Source organism: Chionomys nivalis, chromosome 2 (genome assembly GCF_950005125.1).
Source record: "Chionomys nivalis chromosome 2, mChiNiv1.1, whole genome shotgun sequence".
NCBI lineage: Eukaryota > Metazoa > Chordata > Mammalia > Rodentia > Cricetidae > Chionomys > Chionomys nivalis.
In genome coordinates, this window is record NC_080087.1 from 75,445,190 (window position 1) to 75,459,593 (window position 14,404).

The 14,404-nt window shown below is 46.4% G+C and overlaps 1 protein-coding gene across 2 annotated transcripts; it reads left to right on the forward strand.

The window, feature by feature from the left end:
- Positions 1 to 530: 530 nt before the first annotated feature.
- On the forward strand, positions 531 to 14,018 carry LOC130869355 (carcinoembryonic antigen-related cell adhesion molecule 3-like). Of its 2 annotated transcripts, XM_057761375.1 has the most exons (7): positions 531 to 594; positions 1,711 to 2,070; positions 3,959 to 4,319; positions 7,720 to 8,060; positions 9,330 to 9,689; positions 12,360 to 12,707; positions 13,735 to 14,018. In XM_057761375.1, the coding sequence occupies exons 1-7, from the start codon at positions 531 to 533 to the stop codon at positions 14,016 to 14,018; spliced, it is 2,118 nt and encodes a 705-aa protein (XP_057617358.1). The 2 variants fall into 2 exon arrangements, with proteins under 2 accessions (XP_057617358.1, XP_057617359.1); XM_057761376.1 differs by lacking the exons at positions 7,720 to 8,060; positions 12,360 to 12,707 and having other exon boundaries at positions 3,959 to 4,315.
- Positions 14,019 to 14,404: the final 386 nt, after the last annotated feature.

Here is a 14,404-nt window from a genome sequence, read left to right on the forward strand (position 1 = left end):
ACTGGTGACATCAGTGATGCAGGATTGATCTTCGTCTCTAGTCATCACTCAGCTGCTCCTTTTGCAGCCCTCAGAGACTGTCCCCTTCCTGCTGGGAGTAAACGCCACCTTCCCAGAGCACTGAGGATGCAGGGCAGACTAGGTGCTCAACTGAATCTCTGTGTCACGAGGATGCATAAGCAGGATGGAGGCTCCTTCTTTGGTGATGACATACCCAAGGCAGGCCATAGCAGTTGTCAGCCCTGGGATGAGCTGTTGTTCTCTGAGGGCGTGGGGATGCTTATCAGCCTTGTTGTCCAGTATGTTGCTTTGAGGTGAAACATAAGGAGAGAAAAGCTGAGAGGGTTTCAGAACAGCACTGCGAATGGAAGGGACAGAGACCCCACCACCCAGAGCCCATTGAACTCTGGAAAGTGCTCCAGCCTGGGAGGTAGCTTGTCTCAGGAGGAAGGACAGCAGAGCCTGGGGACCGGCTGTATTGGAGATAAAGCTCTTCTCATCAGAGGGAGGACAGCACAGAGAGAAGAGAGATGGAGGTATGCTCTCTGATTCCCTGCAAAGGCTGCACCCCTTGGCAGGGGCTCCTGCTCACAGGTAAGTGTACCCACTCTCTGACTGTGTGGGGGATGGGAACTCAGAGGCAGCCTGGAGTCTCCTAAAGATGAAAGACACCCTACAGGAGATGTGAGGTTTCTGTTTGCAGTTACAGAGCAGAAGGTACAGTGAGGGACAGAGGCTCAGCAGCCTGAAGCTCCCAGCAGACGGGAGGTGATGAGGGGAAGAGAGAAGCCTCAAGCACTCCCTGTTCAAAGTCAGTTACATTGGCTATAATATTCTGAAGTGTGATTCTCTAAATAGGAATCAAACAGGCTTGGGCCAGCGAGATGGCTCAGTGTGGAGACATGACAACCCGAATCAGTGCTCAGCTCCCACAGGGTAGATGGAGAGAACAGGCTACTGCAGGTTCTTCTCTGCCCTTCACACAGATGTTATTGTGTGCACCTGCACATGGGCACACTGAGACACTTTTGTCTATGCAGCTGCTGTGGCATACACTCACACTTGCACACACTGAAGCAGATGCCTTCACAGAGACATACATAAGCAAATATAAAATATTTATATTATAGTACATAAGCAAATATAAAAAAATCACACTTGAGTATAACAGTTGTAATTTGATCTACCATGGGGAACTATGTAGATAACCCCATGAAGATGTATTTCTCCTTCCCTTTCCCTCCTTCCCTCCCTCCCTTCCTCCTCCTCTTCCTTCCCTTCTTCCTTCTTTCCTCTCTCCACTGCTGCCTGAATATTTTCCAGGAAGTAAACCTAAAGAGGTCACACTAATCTCTGTCCTCACAAAGTCCTGCTTCAAGTGACCCTGATCTCTGAGCACCCAGAAAATAAAGTCAGGGGCTGACTGGAGCACACAGGGAACAGAGAAAAAAAATCTCAGAGTGAGAACTCTCTAGGGAAGTCAGAGAGGCACTGCTCCTCACACCAAATATACTATGTGAGGAGGGATATGGGGACACTGGGGAGGGTGGTCAGCTGAACCTGAGTACAGAATTCCACAGAGAGCAAATAATAGGCTCTGGGGGAATGGAGGTCATGTTGCTCACCTCCATCAAGGAGGCTGGGCATATCCCTAAGGTGAGTAGTGTCACCCCTGCTCAATATTGGTGGCTTTTCTCTGTTCCCTTCTAGCCTTCCTTTTAACCTGTTGGCACCTGCCCACCACTGCCCAAGTCACCATCGAATTAGTGCCGCCCCAAGTGGTTGAAGGAGAAAACGTTCTTCTACGTGTTCATAATCTACCAGAGAATCTTCTAGCCTTTGTCTGGCACAAAGGGGTGAGGAATATGAGCCTTGGAATTGCACTATATTCACTGGCCAAGGGTTTAAGTGTGACAGGGCCCATACACAGTGGTAGAGAGACAGTGTACAGCAATGGATCCCTGCAGATCCACAATGTCACCCAGAAGGACACAGGATTCTACACCTTTCGAACCATAAATGGACAAGTAGGAGTCTCATCAAAAACAACCACGTACCTTCACGTATATAGTAAGTGATTCTTTGTGAACTCTGTGTGCTGGGTGGGGCTCATTCCATTGGACACACACAGAAATGTCAAATCCAACCTGTGTATATCTCCCCTTTGCATGTGTCTCCCTGTTGGAGTTTGAGCATTTAGTGCAGGACATACATGGCAGAGCATAATGGCAATAGCTGAGAATCCTTCATTTGACCGCACTTTGCACACAGGTGGATGTGTGGTGCGTAATTCAGCCAAGGGTATCAGCCTTTGTTTTGACTCTAGAGGTTCTTACCAGGAATGTGTCCCTGAGAAAGACCGAGTGATGACTGCAATGAGGATGGATCTGTCCCCTTCCCCATGCATTACTCACCAATCCCTTTGAAGCCTCACAGACGTCCCTGCCACCTTCCTGCTAAGAGGATATTCCATCTTTTCAGAGCATTAAGAACTCAGGGCAGGCTGGGTGCCCAGATGGGTTTCTGTGTCCACAGGGAGTGCAGAGGCTCCCTCTTAGTTCTGACAGACCCAGGACCAGAACACAGCAGAGGGCAGCCCCAGGGGGAGCTGCTGTTCTCTCAGGACACAGGGATGCTCATCAGCCCTTTTGATCACTGTGTGGTCTGGAGGAGCAGAACCTAAAGAGAAGTAGAGAGGGATATGGGACAGCACTGAGAGTAAGGGGGCAGAGCAGTGTTTTGAAAAGAGAACACACACAGCCCATGGAACTCAGGGAGACGCTCCTGTCTGGAAGGAGGCTTAGCTCAGATGAGGGAAGGGCAGCTGAACTCATGTGTCACAAGGGGAGGACAGACCAGGTCACCGAGACTAGGGATGTAGCTTTGTATCTCTCTGCAAAGGGTCACTGACTCTCAGGGACTCTTGCTCACTGGTGAGGGGACCACAAGGTCACAGTGTGAGAGGAGAGGACTTCCAAAGACTGTCTTGAGTCTCTTAAGGAGGACAAGGTCATGCGCGGAGTCTTGGAGCTCATATGAGTGAAGACCCAGGGAAGTCCAGAGGGTCAGCAACAGGAAACTTATTCTTATCCTTGATGAATATAAAAAAGTAGTGGGATGGGGGATTGTTCTTACTCAAACTTAATCAGTATGACTACAGTATCCTGAAGACTGATGTTTTCAGCTTGGTGTTCCAAAGAAAAAAGTTCAGCTGTTTTTAATCAGGGATGTGGCTCAGTAGGCATAAGCATTTGTTTCATTGTCTGTAAAACTGAGACTAATGAACACAAGTCCTCCGATATCCACCTACGTACTGTGTACTGCACCTACTCCCACACCTTGAGGCATGCCCTTATACACAAACTCACACACAAATATAAATGAGCCATAAAAATAAAAGCAAATGGAAAAATACAACTCTATATTCCAAAGTTTATAAATTTCTTAAATAATCCATGGGCATACAGGGTCCTGCAACTTCATTCATTCTCCAAAGGTGTCTGAGTTTTTCTAGACATCATTTCTTTAAAAATTATAAGACAAATTCAGGCTCTCACAATTGCTAGTGGACTGGAAGTAAAGAAAACTAGAAGGTGAAGTCAGGTGTTTACTGGAACCACAAGAGAAAAAACATAAACAACAGAAGTCAGAGAGTCAGGTGTCAAGGTCTGTATGGAAAAGAGGTCAGGGAGACATGTTCCCAATACCAGTCTACACTGAATGTGAGCAGGGGTCTGAGGGTAGTGAGCCGGGGCCTTGTTGACACCTGAGCAGAGAGTGGCATACAGAGGAAACGACACAAGTGCAGGAATATTGAAAACACAGAAGTCAGTACACGACAGGAAGACACTCACCCACACACCAAGGATAAGCTACGGACAGCTTGCTTAGGATACAGGTCTTATCTTAGCCAAATACAAAAGTCCAACTATTGAACAATCTCTATCTTCCCTTCTAGCCTCCATTTTGACCTGTGGCCGCCCCACATCTTCCCAGCTCACTATTGAATCAGTTCCACCCAGCGTTGCTGAAGGGGAAAGTGTTCTTCTAATGGTTCACAATCTCCCAGAGAATCTTCGAGCCCTTTTCTGGTACAAAGGAGTGACTGTGTTCAAGAACCACGAGGTTGCTCGGCACATAATAGGCAAGAATTCAAGTGTGCTGGGCCCTGCACACAGTGGTAGAGAGACAGTGTACAGCAATGGATCCCTGCTGTTCCAGAATTTCACCAGGAATGACACCGGATTCTACACTCTACAAACTCTGACCACAGATCTGAAAGCTGGAGTAGCCCATGTGCAACTACGGTTGGACAGTAAGTGATTCTTGTGATCATTCAGTGGGTTGAGTTTAGACACACAGGACTGACTCTCTCGCCTGACTTGTGCATACCTCCACTCTGTACTGTGTCTCCATGTTGGTGTTTGAAGATTTAGTGCAGGACAATCATGCTAGAGACGAACGGCTATAGATCCAGCTCCTGCCCTGACTCCACCCTCAGAGAGGAGGGTGTATGTGTGTGTGTGTGTGTGTGTGTGTGTGTGATGGGAAAGGGCAAGTCAGTGCATCAGACTCAGTCTTGTCTTTGGGTTCTCACCAAGAACATGGTACTGAGAAGGACCCCGTTGGCATCAGGCTTATCTTGGGATTCTCAGAGAGAGGTGAGCACCAGAAAGCCCTGGTTCCAGACCTCTCTCTCAGGCTTTATTACAAGTGACCTTGGGGAGTATTTTTCCGGGTTTGGACTCTTACTTCCTTATGGAGATGAAAGGGAACAATGGTTTTTGGCTGTCCATAGTTCATAAACCAACTAGTGCATTGATTTGAGAGCCGCATTCATGCTAGCTCACCTGGGCACCTCCTTTGGAGGCTCAACATGGAGGGCAGAGCTGGATGGGTGCCTAGGTTATCAGCCAACTCTTCTGATGGGCTTTTGAGAATTCACAGGAAGTTCAGGTCCCCAAGATGAAGAACAGAGGACACAGGTCCAGCCCAGGGAATTCCCTCATGAAGTCAAATAGTAACAGGATCTGATGATCTTGGCATCTCCCAGGCATGAGTTACAGTCATCCTATTGCTAATATCTCACAGTCAAACCCTGAGATGCTGGTTTCCTGGAGAAGATGATAGAAACTTGTGTGATTTCCATTTCTTTCCCAAAAGACCCAGAGATCCCCCACACAAGGCCATTTTGACCTACTGGTGCTTCCTTTGTCTGAAAACAGTACAAAGCTAGGGGAGCACGTTCAGCCTCCTTCCTTCTAGCATTTTCCACAGGGAAAGAGAGAGTGACCACAGAGGAGTTACCAAGCAAAGGATAGAAACACCCTTAGAATGTCAAGGCAGACCTGAACTATACCTAAGTCAACAAAAGAGGATGGAATACTGGTTTCCACTTGAAATCCTCCACAGAAGGGTGAGATCACATCTCTCCAGGACACAGGGGACCTCCACATACAGGACATGGATCTCCTGATACAGCTGCTCCTGGATGTCTGTCCGGATCAGACCTTGAACAGTGACACTGGTGATAATCACTGAGTGTCTTTCCTTTGACATCACTCAGATGGTCCCTTTCCAGCCCTCACGGACATCTGCTACCTTCTGGATGAGAGCAAATTCCACCTCCTGAGAACACTGAGGACTTGAGGACAACCGGGTTCACAGCAGAGTTTCTATGTCAAAAAGGATGTATAAGAAATGGGAGGATGGGAGGAGGTGGAATTTTTTAATAAATAAATTAATTAAAAAAGGAGAGAGTCCCCCTCTTTGGTGCTACAGAGCCAAAGCCAGAGATATAGCTGAGGTTAGCTTTAGGGTGAGCTGTTAGACTTTGGGGCACAGGGATGATTACTGGCTGGTTGTGTTTGGTCTGGAGGACTAAAACATAAAGAAAGAGATTGGAGTAGAGAAACACCAAGCAATGCCAAGGAGAGGAGGCAGCAGTGCCTTGGACAAGGACCCATCCACAGTCCATCATGGGTCTGGGACAGCAGAGTTGACTCTGGGAAGAGGAGCTGACTCTGAAACTGCAGAGTGTAGTAGCAGTGCTGAAACTGAAACTCTTCTATGTCCTTGGAGCATGGCACATGAACCAGAGTCTATGGAGCCCCATTGTTCCTCCCTCCAAAGGGCACCATGGATAAGGGCTAGTCTCATAAGTGAAGAGAGAATTGACTGCAGTGTGTGGGAATGGGGAGCTCAGGTCCTGTCTGGAGCCTCCAAGGAGGACAAGAGTCTGAAGGAGAATCAATGAAAAGACACCTTGATTCTCCTTCAGACTCTTGTCCTCAGTGGAGATGACACAGAGGTGGACAAGAGGGCCAGCAGCGGGAAGTTCTCAGTGAACAAGAAATGGTAAGAGGTAGGGATGAACACCAGATTGTTCTCTACTCAGTGGTGATCGTGTTGGTTACTATATTCTGAAGAAAGATGTTCCCAACTATAATAGCGTGACACAGAGAAGAATCTGACCTGGGTGGGTCAGTGAGGTGTTTCAATGAGTGAAGACAAATTCTGTCAGGCCCAGTAACCTGAGTTTAATCTTCCATTCCATGTGATGAAAAAAGAGAACCCTGTTACTCCTCAAAGTTGCCCTTTGCTTCATGTATAAGTACTGTGGCACAACCTGGCTATATATACATATATGTAGTAATACACGTGTTCACAACTGCATGCATGATACACATACAGGCAGAGTATCACACAAACATAAAATAGAAATAGTTGTAAAAAATTAAATCAAACTAGGGTATCCATGTGGTGATATTTTGTTTGTGATTTAACAAATAAGCTTGCCTGAAAATCAAAGTGAGGAGCTAAGCCACTAATTAGCCAAGGAGACCAGGTAGTGATGGTGAACATCTTTAATACTAGCATTCGTGAGGCAGAGGCAGACAGATCTCTGTGGGTTCAAGGTCTACACTAGATTGACCCAGTCTCAGAGAGAAACAGAACTCGTATCTTGGATCCCAGCACTAGGGATCACTTGCTTTTAATCCCAGTACTAGGGAGGTGGAGATAGGAGTGATATGGCTGGGCAGAAGAGGACTATGAGGTGGGAGGAGACAGAAGCTCAGAGCATTCATGCTGAGAATTCCTAGAGGCAAGACTGCCCACTCACTTTGAGGATTTGGTAGAGGCTGAGAGTTTCATAAATAAAACCCTAGACATGCTGGAAATTTGAATATTGGTTGTTTGTTCTCATGTTCAATCATTCATTAATTCTCCACAGGTGTCAGAACCTTTTCTAGGTAGCATGCCTTCAATAAATGAGATTAGCCTTGGTTTTAACAAAAGCCTATTTCAAGTGGACTTCAAGATGGGCCATAAAATAAAGCTTGAATGTGAAGTCAGGTGCTGATTGGAGCCACAAGAGGAAAGAACATAAATAACAGAAAGTCAGAGAGTCAAGTGTCAAGGTCTGTAGGGAAACAAGCCAGGAAGTCATCCCCCAACACCAATCTACACCGAATGTGAGCTGGAGTTTGAAGGCAGCAAACCAGGGCCATGTTGACAACTGAGCAGATAATGCCATACAGAGAAAATGACAGGTATGGGGACACTGAATGCATGGAGGTCATGTGCTGACCTCCACTCAGTAGGACAGGGAGACACACACACACACACATCTAGGCTGAGCAATGGACATACCTGTTCAGGATGCAGGGCCCCAACTAGTATTAATGATCTTTCTTCCCTTCTAGCCTCCCATTGTAGGCTTCATCTTACCTCTTCCCAGCTCACTATTGAATCAGTTCCACCCAGCGTTGCTGAAGGGGAAAGTGTTCTTCTAGTGGCTCACAATCTCCCAGAGAATCTTCGAGCCCTTTTCTGGTACAAAGGAGTGACTGTGTTCAAGAACCACGAGGTTGCTCGGCACATAATAGGCAAGAATTCAAGTGTGTTGGGTCCTGCACACAGTGGTAGAGAGACAATGTACAGCAATGGATCCCTGAAGCTCCAGAATTTCACCAGAAATGACACCGGAATCAACACCCTACGGACTCTGACCACAGATCTGAAAGCTGGAGTAGCCCATGTGCAACTACGGTTGGACAGTAAGTGATTCTTGTGATCATTCAGTGCCATGTGGTGTTTGGACACATAGTACTGCCTTTCCTGTGCGTAGTGTCCCTATGTTGATATTTGAGCACATAGTGGCAGACACACATGATGAAGACAAAGAGTAATAGAGCATACTCTATCATCTGACACCCCCTGTATCAAGAAAGCCCTGGACACAAAGTAACTCAGTCTAAGACATCAGATTATGTCCAGTGTCTTGGGGATCTAAACTCACATTTCAGTAAGAAAGACCATGTAGGCATCAGGCAATTGCTGCTTGAGGAAATCATGGCATCTTAACAGAGAGGGGAGTACTAGGAAGCCTTGGCCACACTTCTCTATCCTAGCCTCAACTACTAGTGATCATAGGGAACATTTTGCCAGGGCTAGACTATTCATGCCTCTCAGAGCTGAATGGGTTGCTCCATTGCTGGTTTTTGGCTGTCTATGTCAAACTGAGGGAATTATTTTCTCCTAACTTGAGTTTCATAAATAAAATCTAGCGACTGTTGCAGAGACAGTGGAGGAGTGATGCCTATTAGTTTGTTCTTCATTGCTTGCTCAGCCTGGTCTTTTATAGCACTCTGGAGTACTTAGGACAAGAGTAGAACTGCTTTTAGGGGGTGGACCCCCCACATCAGTCACCATTTTAAAACATTGTACTATAGACTTGCCCACAGATCAATACGGTGGTGGCATTTTCAATTGAGTCCTCCCCTTTCAAACCACCTGTACCTTGTGTGACATTAACATAAAATCATTCATCTTAGTATCTAAGTTTTTTTTTAATACATAAGCTTTGCAAGAATATCCAACATCTCCTGGCCTTTACCAAGTCCTAGACTTGTGGACTTTGGGGACGAGCAGCAAGGGCATCTAGAAGGTGAAGTCAGGGATTGATTGAAACCACAAAGGAAACTTAGGTAAAATATGTAGAATGAAGATGTGTGGTTTGTGGAGGAAAAGTTCAGAGAGGGCATAATCTCAAACTCAGTGTGCATGAGTGTGAGCAGTGCTTGACTGAGGGAGGGGAGGGTCAGCTATGGAGAGACTCCAGGAGAGAGGTCCATGCAGAAGAAATGACATATTCATGGGCACTAGTGGAATGCAGGTAATGTTGTTGACATCCACCAGGAAGATTAGAAATAGCCACCCATGCATCTTTCAGCTGAATGATGAATCTACCTATTTAGGATGAAGGTTGCTACCTTTCCATCAAGCACAATGAACTTTGTGTTGACTGTTTCCCTTTTGTCTTTCAGCATCCCTTTCTACATGCTGCAACCTTTTCACTTCTGTCCAACTCATGATAGAGCCAGTGCCACAGAATCCTGTTAAAGGGGAAAGCATTCTTCTCCTTGTTCATAATCTGCCAAAAGATCTGCGAACCTTTTCCTGGTACAAATCATTTTACAGCACCCAGAGTTTTAAAATTGCAGAATACAGAAGAGCCATGAATTCCATCACCTGGGGGCCTGCCTACAGCAGAAGAGAAATAGTGTATATCAATGGATCCCTTCTACTACAGGATGTTACGGAGAAAGATGCAGGATTCTACACATTACAAACTTTAAACAGAGATTTCAAAACTGAAAACACACATATACAATTCCATGTGTACAGTAAGTAATTTTTTTGGCTCCCAGCTGTTGGCTGTGGCTTATCCTACTTCATACACTGAACTGTCAGGATTGGGCTGTGCCTCCTCTCTACCCCACTGCATTGTGTTTGGACTTTTACTGCAGGACATGCATGGGGTAGATAAATTTTAATTCAGCAGAACCCCTCACCTGTCTTTATCTGCAAAGAGGAGGTCCTGTGCTGGGTAAACTCAGCCCTAGGATGTCAGCCTTAGCACAGACACTTGGAGCTCTCAGTATGCACATGTCCCCAGAAAGACTCTGTGGGAGTCAGGCAAGCCCTGGCTAAGGAAGTCATGGGATCCTCACAGAAAGCACCAGGAAGCCCTGACTGAAAATCTCTACCTGTGGCTAGACTCCATATAACACTGGGGGAGTTTTTGGACTTCCTGTTAGAGCTGACAGGGAACAAGGCTCTATTGGTATTTGAAACCAACTAGTGCACTGTCATGAGAGCTAAGGTTAGCTTAGGTCACCTGGATATCTTCCTTAGAGACAACACAAGGAGAGACTAACTGGTCAGGTGCCCAGTCATTAAATAACTGTCTTGATGGATGATGGAATTATGAGACCTCACAGGAAGGTGAGGGTCCCCAAGGGGAGTAACAGCAGGAAAGTAGTAATGGGGGTGCTGATCTGGACAGCTCCCAGGCAAGCGCTGCATTTCCTCTAGTAATCATTAGGTGGCTAGAGAAGAACACACAATCAATAAATACCTCAAAAAGTATTTCCAAGCCGGGCGGTGGTGGCGCACGCCTTTAATCCCAGCACTCGGGAGGCAGAGGCAGGCGGATATCTGTGAGTTCGAGGCCAGCCTGGTCTACAAGAGCTAGTTCCAGGACAGAAACCAAAAGCTACGGAGAAACCCTGTCTCGAAAAATCCAAAAAAAAAAAAAAAAAAAAAGTATTTCCAGGAGCCATGAGCTTAATTGTAGCCTACATTCCATCCATGTCCCTGTGGATCTGGGGGGCACCGACAGCTTTCTTAGACCTACGGTTGCTTCCTGTGTTTCTAAGCATGATTCTCTGCCAGAAGATCCTATGTTATTACCCTCTACCTCCCGGCACATCCCATGATAGACCTAGATAGATGTCAGCTGCATCCCCACACAGACATTGAGAGATCCAAGGCACAGCTCAGCCATCACAGGAAGATGGAGGGTCCCCCTGAAATCCTTCCTAGGATGATGGAGCCTCTGCTCTCTCTCCAGGACTCAGGTCACCTCCTGTTTCACATCCTCATGAATCTCCTCCTGGGTCTTATGACAATGTACCTTGACTAGTGACTCCGCTGAGAATGGGTCTGTCCGCTCTTCAAGGCATCACTTAGATGGTTCCTTTATAGCCCTCAAAGACATCACTGTCACCTTCCTGTGGGGAGTAAATGCCAACTTTTCAGAGCATTGAGAACACAGGGGAGACTAGGTGCTCAGCTAGGATTCTGTGTCATAAAGGACACATTGGGAGAACAGAGCAGAGACAAGTCCTGGGGTAAGCTTTTGTCTTAGGGCGCAGAGATGACTATCAGCCTTGTTGCTCACTGCATGTTATAGAGGAATGAAAACTATATAGAGAATCTGACTGTGACCCCAGGCAGGACTAAGTGTTTAAGGGACAGAGCATGGCCTTGGAAATCATCCCGACAACAGCCAGCATGTCAGCATTAACCTGGGATATGTGCCTGCCTGTTAGAAGGCTGAGTTCAGAGGGAGGAAGGCTGTAGGGATCGAGGGCAGTGCTGGAACCAAAGGTGTTCTTCACAGAGGGAAGGCAGAGCAGGCAGCAACCCCCATGAAGGCCCACTGTGTATTTCTCTGCAAAGGATGCAGCCCCTGGTAGTGGCTGCTGCTCACAGTTGAGGAGAATACAATCTGATAGTACGTGGGGGAGGGGAGCTCAGAGACTAACTGGAATCTCCTAAGGGGGAAAGACAGGAAAGGCTCCCTCAATTTGTCCCCTGACTTCCATGTAGGTGCTGATATCTGTGTCCATCCCAACGCACAGGATGGCATCCACCTGCTCCTGCACAAACACTCACACTCATACCCGCTCACACCCACACACTGACTCCCCACACATGTACAAGTTCATATAAGCTGGAGTTGTAACTGGTCTCAGTAGCTCCACACATGAGCATTTCATAAACATCTGGACATGAATCCATGTACATTTGATCTTCCATCTGCCCACATGTATCTGAGCCTGACCAGACATTCGGCCTTCCAGAAAAAATCACATTAGTTTTCCTAACAAGGGCGCAACTCTAATGGACTGGAAGACAGACCAGGAGGCCCATCTTTAAGTGAAGTCAGGGGTTGACTGCATCCAGAGAAGAAGGAGATGTAAGGGGTCAGAAGGTGAAGACTGGGAACCCGTAGAGTATGAGGTCAGGTAAGGCATCCTACCTCCATGTTTTCTGAGTGTGAACAGGCATGTGAGTGTGTAAACATGTGAGGAAACAGTTCTCCACATAGGAAGTGATGCATTCAGGTGCACAGAGGTCATGGAGGTCATTTGCTTACTTCCCCCCTCTGAGTTTGACAATCACTTTCATCCACCTCAGCTGAGTGATTACTGAGCTTCTCAGTAACCAGACCCCTTCTTTTCATCAGTATTGATTTGTCTCTCTTCCCTTGTACTTCCCCTTTTTAGACTGCAGGCTTCCTCCTACCACTGCCCAGCTCACTATCCAGTCAATGCCACCAAACGCTGTTGAAGGGAAAAACATTCTCCTAGTTGCTCGTAATATCCCAGAGAACCTCCGGTCATTTGTCTGGTACAGAGGGGCAACTACTGTCAACAGACACAAAATTGCACAGAATGTTATAACCACGAACAGAAGCTTGCTGGGGCCTGCACACAGTGGTAGAGAGGTTGTTTATCCCAATGGATCTCTGCTACTCCACAATGTCACCCAGAAGGACGCTGGATTCTATACCCTAAGAACCTTAAATACACAGTTGGAAACTCAAGAAACACAAGTGTATCTCCACATATACAGTAAGTCATTCTTTGTGACCTCTGGTTCTGGTGGGGTTGATTTCCTTGTACATACCCAGGATTCTCCATTGTGGACTGACTGCGTCCTCTTTACATTTTGTTTCCACATTGGGGTTTGAACACTTAGTTCAGGATGCACATCGGGTAGACATAGTAATGGAGACCAGAATCCTTCACCCGACTCCACCTACAGAGGAGGATGTGTCATGAGCAACTCAACCCAAGGATGTCAGTCAGCCTCAGAATCTTGAGGCTCTCACCATGAACATGGCCTTGAGCAAGACACTATGGGAGTCAGGCATAAACTATCTGGGAAACTATGGTTTTATCACAGTGAGGGACTCTGGAAGTTCTGACTCCAGACCCGTGTTCCAGGCTCAATTCCAGGTGATCACTGAGAGCTGTTTCCAGTGTTAGAATTTACTTCCTGCTGGAGCTGACAGGGAACAAGTCTTTACTGACTGTCCAAAACCCACAGAGTGTAAAACCAGCTGTGCATTGCCACTGCAGCTGTAGTTATGCATGTCATCTGGGCTTCTCCTACTCATAAATTTCAGCACACAGGTGCAAGGATGTAAGCCAATGCTTCTGATGTGCTTAGAATACTTCAAGAGGGTCAGGGTCCCCAAGGGGAAGGACAGAGGAGAAAGTTATTTCAGGCAGCTGCTTTTCCTCAGGGATCTAACCTAGGGAACTGTCTCCTGCAGGTAAATGGTAACTGATGCTTCTGACAGGAGTAGCTTCCCTATCTCAAGGGCAGGCCATTGCTCATATCTAAACTTGACTCAGAGATACAATGATCATGTACTGTGTGCGCTAGTGAAGGGAAACAGAGTCCCAGGAAACACAGATTGAATCAGGGTCACACAGGTCATGGGTGAGAGATCCAAACCACAAGAAATCTGTCTGTTGTCATAGTCTGCATGTCTCCACCCTGCAAGTTTTATTAAGTGTCTGTCGATTACAGAGGGGCTGGTTGAGATATCTGAAGGGCTATTGCCATTTTTTTTTTTTTTTTGCTTCACAGAGCCTGTAACACAGCCTTTTATCCGAGTCACCAATATCAAAGTTATAGTACAAAGCTCTGTAGTTCTCACCTGCCTCTCAGCTGACACTGGTATCTCCACCCGGTGGATCTTCAATAACCGGAGTCTGCAGCTCACAAAGAGGATGACACTGTCCATGACAAAGTGCCAACTCAGAATAGATTCTGTTAGGAGGCAAGATGCTGGAGAGTATCAGTGTGAAGTCTCCAATCCAGTCAGTTCGAAGACCAGTCTCCCAGTCAGGCTGGTTGTGATGAATGAGTGACCTCTCTCCTTTTATCTTACAGCAGAGTGGATGCATTTTTATCAATGGGGTACAATAAGGAGCAAAGTTTTGTGGTGAAAATGATCAGTTACTACTCAGGTAAAGCTAGCATGTTGACTTATGATTGTAATTCTGGGATAAAGGTGTATCCAAGGACAGGCCAAGACATCAAGAGAGACTTGTTTTCTAAAAGTTAAAAGAAAACTTTAATATAGTAATCAGAATTGCAAAGGAATTAAGAGCTTAGATTGTGTATCAAATACAGATAATTTTCAGAATCTGTGAAAATCAATTTCATGAGCTCTAATACTTCTGGATGTTCCAAGACTCTTGTTAACATTGTGTGGTATTTGTATGGAGATACATGCATCCTCTTACATGTTCAA

Bases quoted from the DNA above. Each gene is read 5' to 3' on its own strand.
- LOC130869355 (XM_057761375.1), top strand. From the start codon at position 531: ATGGAGGTATGCTCTCTGATTCCCTGCAAAGGCTGCACCCCTTGGCAG. The intron at 4,320-7,719 runs GTGATTCTTGTG...CTCCCATTGTAG, and splicing joins CAACTACGGTTGGACAGTAA to GCTTCATCTTACCTCTTCCC. The intron at 9,690-12,359 runs GTAAGTAATTTT...TCCCCTTTTTAG, and splicing joins TATACAATTCCATGTGTACA to ACTGCAGGCTTCCTCCTACC.